The sequence below is a fragment of the Tupaia chinensis genome, unplaced genomic scaffold (assembly GCF_000334495.1).
Source record: "Tupaia chinensis unplaced genomic scaffold, TupChi_1.0 Scaffold000671_2, whole genome shotgun sequence".
Classification (NCBI taxonomy): domain Eukaryota; kingdom Metazoa; phylum Chordata; class Mammalia; order Scandentia; family Tupaiidae; genus Tupaia; species Tupaia belangeri.
In genome coordinates this window covers 356,890-368,982 of record NW_006160194.1, presented here as the reverse complement: position 1 = coordinate 368,982, position 12,093 = coordinate 356,890, and the positions used below count along the sequence as shown (strand labels likewise).

The following is a 12,093-nucleotide window of genomic DNA, read 5'->3' as shown; positions in this document are numbered from 1 at the left end:
TTTTTTTCCCATCACAACACACAAATGAATTTTCCATCCAAAATACACTGTGCATTGGCTCAATCAAGCACGTCAACATATATGTTCTCAGCAAATAATTTCCCAATTCTTGTGTCCTGCATACCTTGCTTTTTGTTTTACCATCCTAGAAGAATCTGCACTCTTAAAACACAGCCCTCAGACCAGCAGAAGGCATAATGGTTAAGTCACTGGACTTGCACATGGTCAACCACAGTTCAAGTCATGGACCTGGTGGCTTAAAACACACACTGGGCACATGTGCATGGGTGCCCCAAATCGGAGAATGGAGAAGAGAGTGTGGCAAGGCCATCCTTTCCGTGGGGGAATTTCTCACTTTCTGTCTCTCTGGCGAGTGTACATGTGCTATAGCAAAAATCTCTAAAGACAAATTAACGAAACAACCTTACCTTCTACTGCCTCTGTATATGAAAGGAGAAAGTAATTTATAAAAAACATTCGATTGTTTTACTAGTCTTTTATGATAAAAAAAATCTCTCATATAAAAAATTTGGGGGGGGAGAGAAGCAACAAGTGGTATAGTTGTTAAGGAGCTGGACTTCCACCTAACCATCCACGTGGTCTCACCCCCCAGGGGGGCAATTTTTTTACTTTTCCTCTCTTTCTCTGGTGAGCACACACGCCCTATACCAAACTAAAAAACAAACTCACAGTCTGAGTCCCAGACCTGAAGGCTTGAAACATACACCAGATGCATGTGCATGTGTGCCCAAAAATCACAAAAGAAGCGGTTGCAGCATGACCATCCCCCATGGGCGGGGAAGCCGTTTCTTGCTTTCTCTCTGTCTAGCAAGTGCATGCACCCTATAGCAAAAATTTATCTCTCTTAAGAAAAATAAATAAATAAAAATTCTTTCAGCTCAGAGAGAAAAAAAAGTACAAATAGACAAAGAACAAATTAGAAACAAAAGTGATAATCTAGCAATACTTTCCTGAGGAAATTTCCTCTATTTTATATATATATAATATATATATATATTTAAATTTGCTACAGGGCACATTTGCTCACCAGAGAGACACAGAAGACACATGCCATCTTCCCAAGGAAGATGAATGTGCTGTGCTGCAAGCCCGTCTCCCACCATTCTCCTCTCGTAATTGTGGGCACACATGCCTGACGTGTTTTCAAGCCACTGGGTCCAGGATTCAAACTGTACATCTGGCCATGTGGGATCCAACTACCTTAACCACCATACCATCTAGCTGGCCCTCCTGTATTTCAACTGTAAGCAAAAATTATCAAGACTAGAATCCTGGGGCCAGCCCCATAGCTTAATAGCTACAAAAGCAGGATCCTACATGAACCACCAGGATTTGAATCCCATCCTCGTGGCTTAAAAAAATACACTGGGTGCATGCCCCGAACCGCAGCAGGATAGAAAAATGGGGTTGAGGCATGATCACACCCAACTAAGGAATGCTTTCTCCCCCTACCCTAATCTTTTTCTGATGAGCACACATGTCTGCTTGTCAATTAAAAAAAAAAAAAAAAAAAACAGAAAAAGAAGACAAAGAAAAGAGATGAACAGAACCCTTAAGAATTCATGCAGGTGGGACCAGCAGATGGCATAATGGCCACATTGTCGCTGGACTCCCATGCAGTCAACTGCAGTTCAAGTCCCAGACCCGGTGGTTTACACTCACACCAGGTGTGTGTGTGTGTGTGCCCAAGATCCCAAGAGGAGAATGGAAGAGAAGGGACTGCGGTGTGGTCATCTCCCTGGGGATGATTTCTTGCTTTCTGTCTCTCTGGTGAGCGCACACGCCCTATTGCAAAAATCTCTCTAAAAACCAAAAATTCAGAAGTGTACTGGGTCAGTCTGTCTCTCTCTGGTCAAATTAAAAAATAATACTAATAAATGGAAATAAATAAATAATAAATAAATAATTCTTTAAAAATGATTTATTTAGTTTTACTTATCATCATCATTATTATTTAATTCACAGAGACAGACAGAGAGAAGAAGCAAGCCACCAGGTCGGGGACTTGAACCACAGACGGCCATGTGAGAGCCTTAACCACCATGCCACTTGCTGGTCTCCCTGAATATAATTGTTCTTTTTAAATCACTGAACTTCCTGAGCAACTATGTGATGTTCATGAGTAAAGACTGGGGGGAAAAAAAAGAGCAGCACAGATTTCTTGCTTTGAATAATTCTTTTTTTTAATTTATTTTTCACATGAGTTTTGCCAGAGAAAGACAGAGCGAGCGAGCGAGAGAAAGAGAGAGGGAGAAAGGAAGAGTGAGAAAGAAAGCCACCAGGTCTGGGACTCGAATCGTGGTCGGCCATGCGGGAATTCCAGCGCCTTAACTGCCAAGCCACCTGCTGGCTCCTTGCTTTGAATAATTCTGAAACCATTTTATTTTAACTGGTTTTTTCAAAAAGTACCTTTGGACAACCAGATTAGAATAATTAAAAGGTGAAGCCTGAAAGAAAATGTATAGTTTTAAACAATCTAAACTCTTGGAGTCATTAGGATAAACGAGAAATGTTAGTAACTTGAGGCTGTACAATATGGAGCAATACCATGGAGAGCATTACTCTAACTTAATGCCTTTAAAGTAAGGCCTGAGAAGCAAGACTGAAATGAGATATCATAATTGGCTAGAAAAAATCAATTTTGTGTATTTCTCATCAATATGTTCCAAATAATAATGAAAAAGACAACTTCAGTCAAATATTTACAGCCTGAAAGTGATTCAAAACAGTAACTATTAGAACACTGTGTGAGTATAACAACTATAAAAACACCCCACAACTGGAGGAATGACAAATCATATACTCAACTGACATAGGACTATGTGCAAGCGTCTAGCCCTTTCATGTACCACTGTCCTAAATACCGAAGACTTAGTCCAGCAGGTGGCATGGAGATTAGGGTGGCTGAATCCCACATAGCCAACTGAGCCACTGGAGTCACCCCTGACCTGGCAGCTTAGGAATCACACCAGGTGGAGTGTCCAGAATCCTAAAGGGATTGAGACATGGCCATCCTCCCAAGGGGGTCAATTTCTCACTTTCTCTGGTGAGCACACACACGCCCTATACCAAACTAAAAAACAAAAAGACTGTAGACTCACAGAAATGTACAGATGCATGTCAAATTAGATATTCACCTTGCAAAAGAAGAAGAGGAGTGGGGTTTAGTCTAACTACAAGTAATCGCCAAAAAGCTGTTGATAAGGAGACACTGCTACTCCACAGACAGAACAAAACCTTTAACGGGCTGACTGTAAAAATGCACATTTGAAAACAAGCCAAGAAACCCCATGTCATTACCTGTTCCATGTTGTACCCATGCTTCTCTTTGGCAATGGCAATGTATTCATCCACTAAAAAACAAGATGGAGAGACCAGTAAAGAAAATGCGGACAGAGAGCAGCCTAAGTCTGCTAGAATATATAAAAATATGTAGGCCTGCTGTGCATAAGGAAAAAAAAAAAAAAGAATAGATGGTAACAAAGTAGAATCATATACTATGGTCTCCTTATTGATCTTACCCATATAAATCCCACAGAGTAATGCCTGAATACACTCAATTATTAACAGCAATTATCTCCAAGTGGTAAGATTATGAGTCTTTACAGAAAAGACTTGGTTCTGACTTAATTTTTCTGAAACAAACAAGTATTACTTTGGTGCTTAGAAAAATAATTATTTAGTAGTAAGAAGAAATATGAAATTGGGGTTCGTTTTTCATCTCAGCTGAGGCTGAGGAACAAGCAAGCTATTTTTATATTGAAGAAAGCGATCTGGTACAACTACATGACCCAATGCCTACTGCCTGCTTTCAAACACACCAATATGAGACGGCACGTGTTCACTCTCACACACTAAGGAAACGCAAGGAGAACAGACTGAACCTGCAGAAGGAGTTGGCAACCACGCAAATGAAGCTACTACTTTCCTAAGGATGTTCTAGTCCTTCTAGGTGTACCAAAAGAATGGCACCACCTGGTAAAATTTTCCTGTATAGATTATACAAAAACACGAGCTTAAAAAGAAATCCTACCAGCACAGAATTCTACAAAATGAATTATTCTTGTTTCCTATTCTCATTCTATAAAGTAAAGTACACATAACCAAATTTAGGTACAAAAGCCAAATTTAGAGAAAACAGGGTCAGAGTGGCTCATCTCCCCACTAGTACACAGGCAACAGAAGAGACCTATCAAAAGCCAGACCTTCTAAAACCTCAGTATCTGAATATACTCAACTACTTGAATAATCCGATTATAATATAATCATATTCTTAACGACGGTATAAATGACAGGCAATTTAGGAAAAAGAAATCAATTTTGAAAAAAATAAACCCAAACTTTAATAAGTATGTGTGGGAAAAATAATTTCATCAACAAAGAAAAATTCAATCTGGCCTTTGAGCCACTGTCTCTGTTCACTCGGGCCAGCCGCTACCTCTCAGGAGTGTACTTTCACTTTTACTTAATAAACCACATTACCCATTAGATAAATTTTTAAAAATTTAAATAAAAGGTCAATATAATTCAAATAGCAACTACCTATAGGATAACTTAGAATCAATCGCAATAGCAGTACTAAGGCACTTGACTTCCTATTTTAATATTTAAATTGATACTTTCATATTTTAAAATACTGATTAGTTCTCACTGTACCCAAAATACAGTAAAATTCTGGTTTGCCTGAAAATCACTGAATGACAAACCCAGAAAAGTCGAAACTGGTGGGCTGGCCGATGGCACAATGGCTAAGGCAGCCAGATCCCACATAGCCAACTGTGTGGCCCCAGTCCTGGAACCAGAGGCTTGAAAAATGTGCACTAGGTGTGCCCCAAATCCCAAGGAGAGAATGGAAGAGAAGGGACTGCGGTGTAGCCATCCCCTCTTGGGGGTGCTCTCATATTCTCTCTCTCTCTGGCAGGCACATGTGCCTATAGGAAATTTTTTAAAATTAAAAAAAGAAAAGGAGAGAGAGAAAAAAAGAAAAGTTGAAATTGGTGGTTCTAGAAAGGGGAGAGAGACAGTTATTCAAAAGTGTGCTCCTTGATGGGCCAGCAGGTGGTATGGTGATTTAAGGTCTAGACTCCTGCATGGTTGACCATAGTTCAAGTGTCAGACCTGGCAGCTTGTTTTCACTCTCTCTTTTTAAAATTTTATTTATTTATTTCAATTTGATGAGAGAGATAGAAAGTGAAAAAGCAAGCCACCAGGACTTGAACTGCAGTCAGCCATGTGGGAGCCCCACACCCTTAACCACCATACCACCTGCTGGTCCCACTTTCTAACACTCTTGATCTCTCTGTAGTCTTTCTCTGGTCAAACTGAATAATAATAGTATTTTAAAAACAAACAAACAAACAAAAACTCAAAGTGTGCCCCTTGTTTTTTACTTTACAATGAGGTAGATTACAGCACATAAAATTCTTTTTCTGGGTTCTTGACACAGGGTGTGTGTGCTCATTAGAGAGAGACAGAGAGGGAAAGTGAGAAATCACCCCCCCAAGGGGGATGACCATGCTGTAATCCTTTTTCCTCCACTCTCCTCTCAGGATTTTGGGCACAAAAGCATACTCACTCCATGTAATTTTCAAGCTGCCAGGTCTAGGGCTGAACAACCACGGTCGGCCATGTGGGAGTTTAGCACCTTCACCACCATGCCCCACAAATAAGGTTCTAACAAACACCGGAGGCAGTAAAACAGGTAGTGCTGCACTCCTGGCAAGACCATGCCACAGGGGGGCGCTGTGGGGACTTCTGCTAGAGGGGATCTAAAAACAAGGGCAGCACATGAGGCAGACTGCAGGACAGAGGATCATAGTCTCATGAGATATATTCAAAGAGCCAGGGTCAAAGATGTAAGAGGAAAAAAGAAAACCAATTTAGAATGAACTGAGGATCAGCATTGGAGAAGGTCTTGTTTACTTGAACAATGGCTTGAAGGGTTCCTTCTTTTTATTGTTCACTTCTGCTATAAAGTCCCAGCTCTGACAGCATACTATTATTTACTTAATCTGAGCAAAGAAGCTATGTGTGGCCACCAGTCAGTCACACAGGCTTTCAGCACAGGAACACAGGAAACCCTGAAAGGGGCTGCTGACCGACTGCTCAAGAGTCTGCTCTGCAACATCAGCAACTGGGCCCATTACCTGTTCCCATTATCTCTACCCAAACCTAGCTGGAGATACAGGAGAAAGACAAGCATTCTTGGGCTGTGACTCTGCAGGTGGTAGGAAGACCAGGACAGACTGACGCAGGGGTTCCCACAGTGTGGCTAAGGCTGCCACATTGTAAACAAATGGTGATCTTTAAAATTATTTAACTTAGAGTCAGTAGATGACATGAAGGTTAAGGTGGCTGGATCCCACATGGCCGAATGAGTGATTCAAATGCTGGACCAGGAGATTCAAAAACCATACTGGGTGCATGTGCATGCATGCCCAAAATCCTGAAAGGAGAAGGGACTGCAGCTCAGCCATCCCTCTATCCAGTAAGTACACATGCCTTATAGCAAAACTAAAACACACACACACACACACACACACACACACACACACACACACACCACCCCTTAATTTTTCTTGGAGACCATCCTGAGGACTGAACTCTAAGGAAAGAACAGTTCAGCCATGGTAGCACAGGCAGTGGAGTACTGTACTAGGCTGGGGCCATACGGGGAGGCTTGGGGTCCAGTTCCCAGTTCTACCTCAACATACTGGGCATGCCTGTGGCCCTGCCTTGCTGGAAGGCCGGGGGTGGGGAATGTCACGGCATGGCAAGCAAGGCTCTGATAAGAGGGCTTAGTATCCCTCTGTTAAGAGCACAACCTCTCCTCCCCACCCAAATGATGAAAATAAAGAAAGAACTTTATCATAGCTACTTAAATGAAGTCACTTTTATCTATATCTATCTGGTGCTCAGAAGGTGTGATGAAATAAGCTAATGTAACCTGTGGAACTCCCATCTGACACCCACTGGCAAAACATCATTTCTTACCCTATGCATGGCCCCTGTGGCCCCCAGTGACCAGACAACTACTGCAGAGTGTGCTCAGCACAGTGCTACGTATGATGTCAACCTTCTAGCTCTCTGTGCAGCCAGGCAAAGGCAGCACAAGTCAGGTGTGGGTTGAGGAGGACCCAGGTCAGTCTTGGCTGTCTCTGAAGATGGAGCGTGCCCAGCACAGGCCTGGCTCACAGGAAGTACTCTATTTAATGATTGTGCTACCGTTAGCATTTTCTTCGACCTTCCAGAAACTAGCTCCCAGGAATTAGCCAGATTATCACACAACTGGGAAAACTACATCAAAGCAGGTACTTTCCTCCTCTTCTCATGGAACAGTCAGGACTAGAGTTAACTCAGATTATGGCCACAGGCACACACAATGCTGCTGCAAGGCCCTGTTTCTTTCTTTTCTTTTTTTCTTTTGGAGAGGTTTTTGCTATAGGGGATGTGCGCTCACCAGATAAACAGAGACAGAAAGAGAGACAGAAAGCAAGAAATCACCCCTCAGGGGGGGATGGCCACGCCGCAATCCCTTCTCCTTCATTCTTCTCTCGGGATCTTGGGCATGCATGCACACAAGCCCAGCGGAATTTTAAGCCACCCGGTCCGGGACTCGAACTGTGGTCGACTACATGGGAGTCCAGAGACATAGCTACTACACTAACTCCACAAAGCCTTGTTTCTTACCAACTTCCTATTCCACATAAACCTCAGTGGTTATTTCCGTCGCTGGTCAGAGCACGTGGCCACCTGCCACAGTTGTGTGAAACCTTGTGCCGTCCCTTCCCACCAACACCTTACTCCTTTACAGATGGCTGCTCTACAGCACAGTGACATAAATGCCAAGTGGGCATTTTCCAAAACCTCCCACGTGGTTGAAATAAAACAAACAAAAAGCACTTTACTCTAAGAAAATAAAATCCTCTGCTAGCTGCCCTCATAAACAGACAAATTCAGATGCTGGATAGATAAGGGCAAAACAGGAAGAGGAACGAGAGAAATGCAAACAACCTGAGACACAATACTCCAAGAGAAAAGAGGGATCCCTGAGGACTTTTCCAGTACTTTCTATATCTGGCAACTATAATCTTGATTCTGTACCCCAAAAAGATTAAAGGTTAAGTGGGGTTAATCTCAATCAGAGAGAGAGTGAGTCACTGTAGGCAGAGATGCATTTGGCAAAGGGATGCTGAGCAAAGTCCTTGCAGCCTAAGGAAAATGCCAGAACATTTCCATGGGCCTGTGTACTTGCCCACCAGCATTCCTCAGTGTACAGGGAATGACACCAGGAGATCGTGTAGTGCATTCCATGCTCTCCAAACCAGTCCCTGACACAAGAAGTATGCAGCCCATACAAACCAAAGGCTCTTCTGAAGACACAAGAACTTATCATACGGAAAGCACAGCTGAAGTTTCATTTCAGAGATAACATCATTTAAAAGTAGAGCATGAAAGGGCCAGCAGGTGGCATAATGGTTAAGGTGCTAGACTCCCATGTGATCGACCACAGTTTGAGTCCTGAACCCAGTATCTGGAAACTCATGAAAGGTGTGTGCGTGCTCAAGATCCCAAGAGGAAAATGGAGGAGAAAGGATTGCAATGTGGCCATCCTTCTTGGGGATTGAGTGGGGGATGATTTCCTGTTTTTTGTTTCTCTGTCTCTTCGGCAAGCGTGTGTATCCTATAGCAAAAAAAAAAAAAAAAAAAAAAAAAAAATCTCCCGCTCCCCACTCCCCCCAAAAAAGGGTGTGAAATCTTTATTCACCAAGAAAGTGTATTTAAAATTCCTAAAACCTATCTAAACATTTAAACATTTACTGGACTACACTTAATACATATAGAACACAGAACACTGGATCAAACAGCAGATCAAAATGTGAAATAAAATGAACTGATTTCCTGCAGTAGCTTGAGATGACACACAGGTAATACAGGAGAACATTTGTGAAATGATAGTGCAGATGTACAACAGTATGTGAATGCAGTGCACTCAGGATATAGCTGATAAAGATGGTGAGAAATTGGTAAGTTTCCTAAAGACTCAACAGCTGTATTCATTAAATAAAACCAACAGCCGGGACCAGCAGTTAGCGTAATGACTATGTCACTGGACTCCCATGTAGTTGACTGTGGTTCGAGTCCCGGACCCAGCAGCTTGAACTCGCACCAGGCACATGTGCATGCATGCCCAAGATCCCGAGAGGAGAATGGAGGAGAAGGGATTGCAGTGTGGCCATCCCCCCTGGGGGATGATTTCTCACTCTCTGTCTCTCTGTCTCTCTCTGTCTTTCTGGCGAGCCCACGCACCCTATAGCAAAAACTTCTCAAACAACAACAACAACGAAAAAACCCAACAGCCAACATCTGAGAATATACCATGGGCCAGCCATTATCCTAAGCTCTTTATAAACATCTTTTTAAGCCTGTCTACTCATGAGACTCAGGTAAGTTAAGTAATTTGGTCAAGGTCACATAGCTAGTAAGTGGCAGAAACAGGTCTTCCATAAACTACAAGTGCCTGACCCCAAAACCCAAGGCCTTAAACCTCTACAAACAACCCTGTCTCTTGAAGACAGGAGATAGAGGGAGGAGAGAGCTTCAAAGAGTGACCTCCATGGTACAGGAGCTAAGCTCCATGATCAGCATCCTAACTGATGAAGTGATAAAAACTGAAGGTAAGAAACAGACAATGTCAAGGGAATCTGCTCTGAATCCTATCTTCCAGAACCCCAAAAAGACAGGTAGGGCAACCTCCGTCTTCTCCCTGTCTCTCTAAATTTTTTCTTTTCTGGTCTTTTTTTTTTTTTTTTTTTTTTAAAACATTTTTCATTTCTTTTTTTTTTTTGGGGGGGGGAGGTTTTTGCTATAGGGAGCGGGCGCTCGCCAGACAGAGAGAGACATAGAGACAGAAAGCGAGAAATCACCCCCCAGGGGGGATGGTCACGCCGCAATCCCTTCTCCTCCATTCTCCTCTCGGGATCTTGGGCATGCATGCACACGCGCCCGGCGTGAGTTTTAAGCCACCGGGTCCGGGACGCGAACCGCAGTCGACTACGTGGGAGTCCAGCGACATAGCCATTATGCTAACTGCTGGTTCCCAACACTTCTCATTTCTGACCTCTCATTTCTCTTGCTAATTTCAGAAGCCATTTAAAACTGAGGTGTGTCCTGGCATGTTCAGGGACCAAGGTGACTAAATTTCTGCTCTGTAAGTCATCTTCTAGACTCCAAAAAAGCTCAGATGGGTAGGGTAACCTCCATTGTCTTCTGTCTCTCTAATTTTTTTTCTTTTCTTTCTTTCTTTAACACACTTATTTCTGACCTCTCTTTTCTCTTGCTAATTTTGCAAGTCATTTAAATCTGAGTTGTGCCCTGGCATATTCATGTGGTACACATGTGCACCACATGGTGTTTGTTCATTTTTTGATTAAAAAAATAAGTCTTTTCCCTTTTTTGGTTGTTTTTGGTTTTTTCTTTGCTTTCTTTTCCTTTTTTAGCATTCCCTTCTTACTTTACTGTTCAGCCTCCACACACTGAGTGTCTAGACAGGCCTAGGCTCACAGGAACTGAGCATCGTATTTTTACAGTCATAGAAATTCTCAACCCTTACTCAATCTACTTCCTGAAAGAAGAAACTACTCTTTATAAATCTGATCTCAAAAATCTCTTTCTGTGGGGGAACAGCAGGTGGCGTGGTGGTTAAGGTGCTGGACACTCCCACATGGCTGACCATGGTTCAAGTCTCGGACCTGGTGGCTTGCTTTCTCACTTTCCCTCTCTCTCTTTCTCTGTATCTCTCTGGTCAAATTAAAAAATAAATGAATGAATGAATATACTTAAATAAATAATTATTTTTTAAAAATCTCTTTCTGTGGATACCACAGTGCAAAATACAGAAGAGAGAAACTGTCTCAGAAATACCTTACAGTGGGACCAGCAAATGGCATAGTGGATAAGGCACTGGACACTCCCACATGGCCAACCATGGTTCGAGTCCTGGACCTCGTGGCTTCCTTTCTCACTCACTCTTTCTCTCTCTCGATCTCTCTCTGGTCAAATTAAAATGAATGAATGAATGAATGAATGAAATAAAATAAATAATTAAAAAAAAGAAATACAGTAAAGGGAAGCACATAATCTTACAGTTACAGAAACCCTCTGTAAGCAATTTGCTAAAAGTGAATACACCACCAAATGACTAAAATTCAGAGAAGAAAGACTGCAGAGCGAGCAGCAGAGAGAAGTACGGAGCTACAGAGCGTGCAGCTCATCTCCCACACGACTCTGAACTCTCAGCTGAAACCCAACAGCACAGTCCAGTGCACCTATTCCCTAGAAACTGTGAGGCCTTTGTAATGTCCAGATCCAAAGTCAAAAACTCAGGTTGCTTGGTGAGCATCAGAGGAATGGAATTGCAGAGAGGTTATGGATCACCTTCTCCCAACAGACATCTGAACGCTTAGAATTAACTCCACAAAAGTAGGAAGAAACATATAATCCACCAGATGACCAGAAACCACTGCAGAGGCACAAGAAATATAAGAAACCAAGAAAATATCTCTCTCCCAAGAAAAAAGAACCACCTTTCATCATCCACCGATAACACAATGGAATTCGTGAAAATGTTGTTGGATAAACAATTCAGAATATTCATAGTGATGAAACTAAACAAGCTTAAAGAAATGAGAGACAATGAACTCTAGAAGGTGCAAGAGAAAGAGACAAGTTTCAGGAGGTGAGAATGCGCTTTCACGATTTGAAAGAAGAAATACATGCCATGTAAAAGAATCAGTCAGAACTGTTAGAGATGAAGGCTGTAATACAGGAAGTCAAAACCTCCCTCAAAAGTATTAAAAGCATGGACCAGCAGTTGGTGTAATGGCTATGCCCCTGGACTCCCATGTAGTTGACTGCGGTTTGAGTCCTAGACCCGGTGGCTTAAACACGGCCAGGCGCATGTGCATGTGTGCCCAAGATCCCGAGAGGAGAATGGAGGAGAAGGGATTGCAGTGTGGCCATCCCCCCGGGGGGTGATTTCTCATTTTTTGTCTCTCTCTGTCTTTCTGGAGA

The 12,093-nt window shown here is 42.5% G+C and overlaps 1 protein-coding gene across 1 annotated transcript in view; it reads right to left on the bottom strand.

The window, feature by feature from the left end:
* RCOR1 (REST corepressor 1) overlaps positions 1-12,093 on the bottom strand; it is a gene marked incomplete at its 5' end in the record, with an annotated part of 147,248 nt that overhangs the window by 36,643 nt on the left and 98,512 nt on the right. Inside the window, 1 exon segment of the mRNA XM_006160086.3 lies at positions 3,322-3,374. Within this exon segment, the coding sequence (XP_006160148.2) occupies positions 3,322-3,374 (53 nt within the window).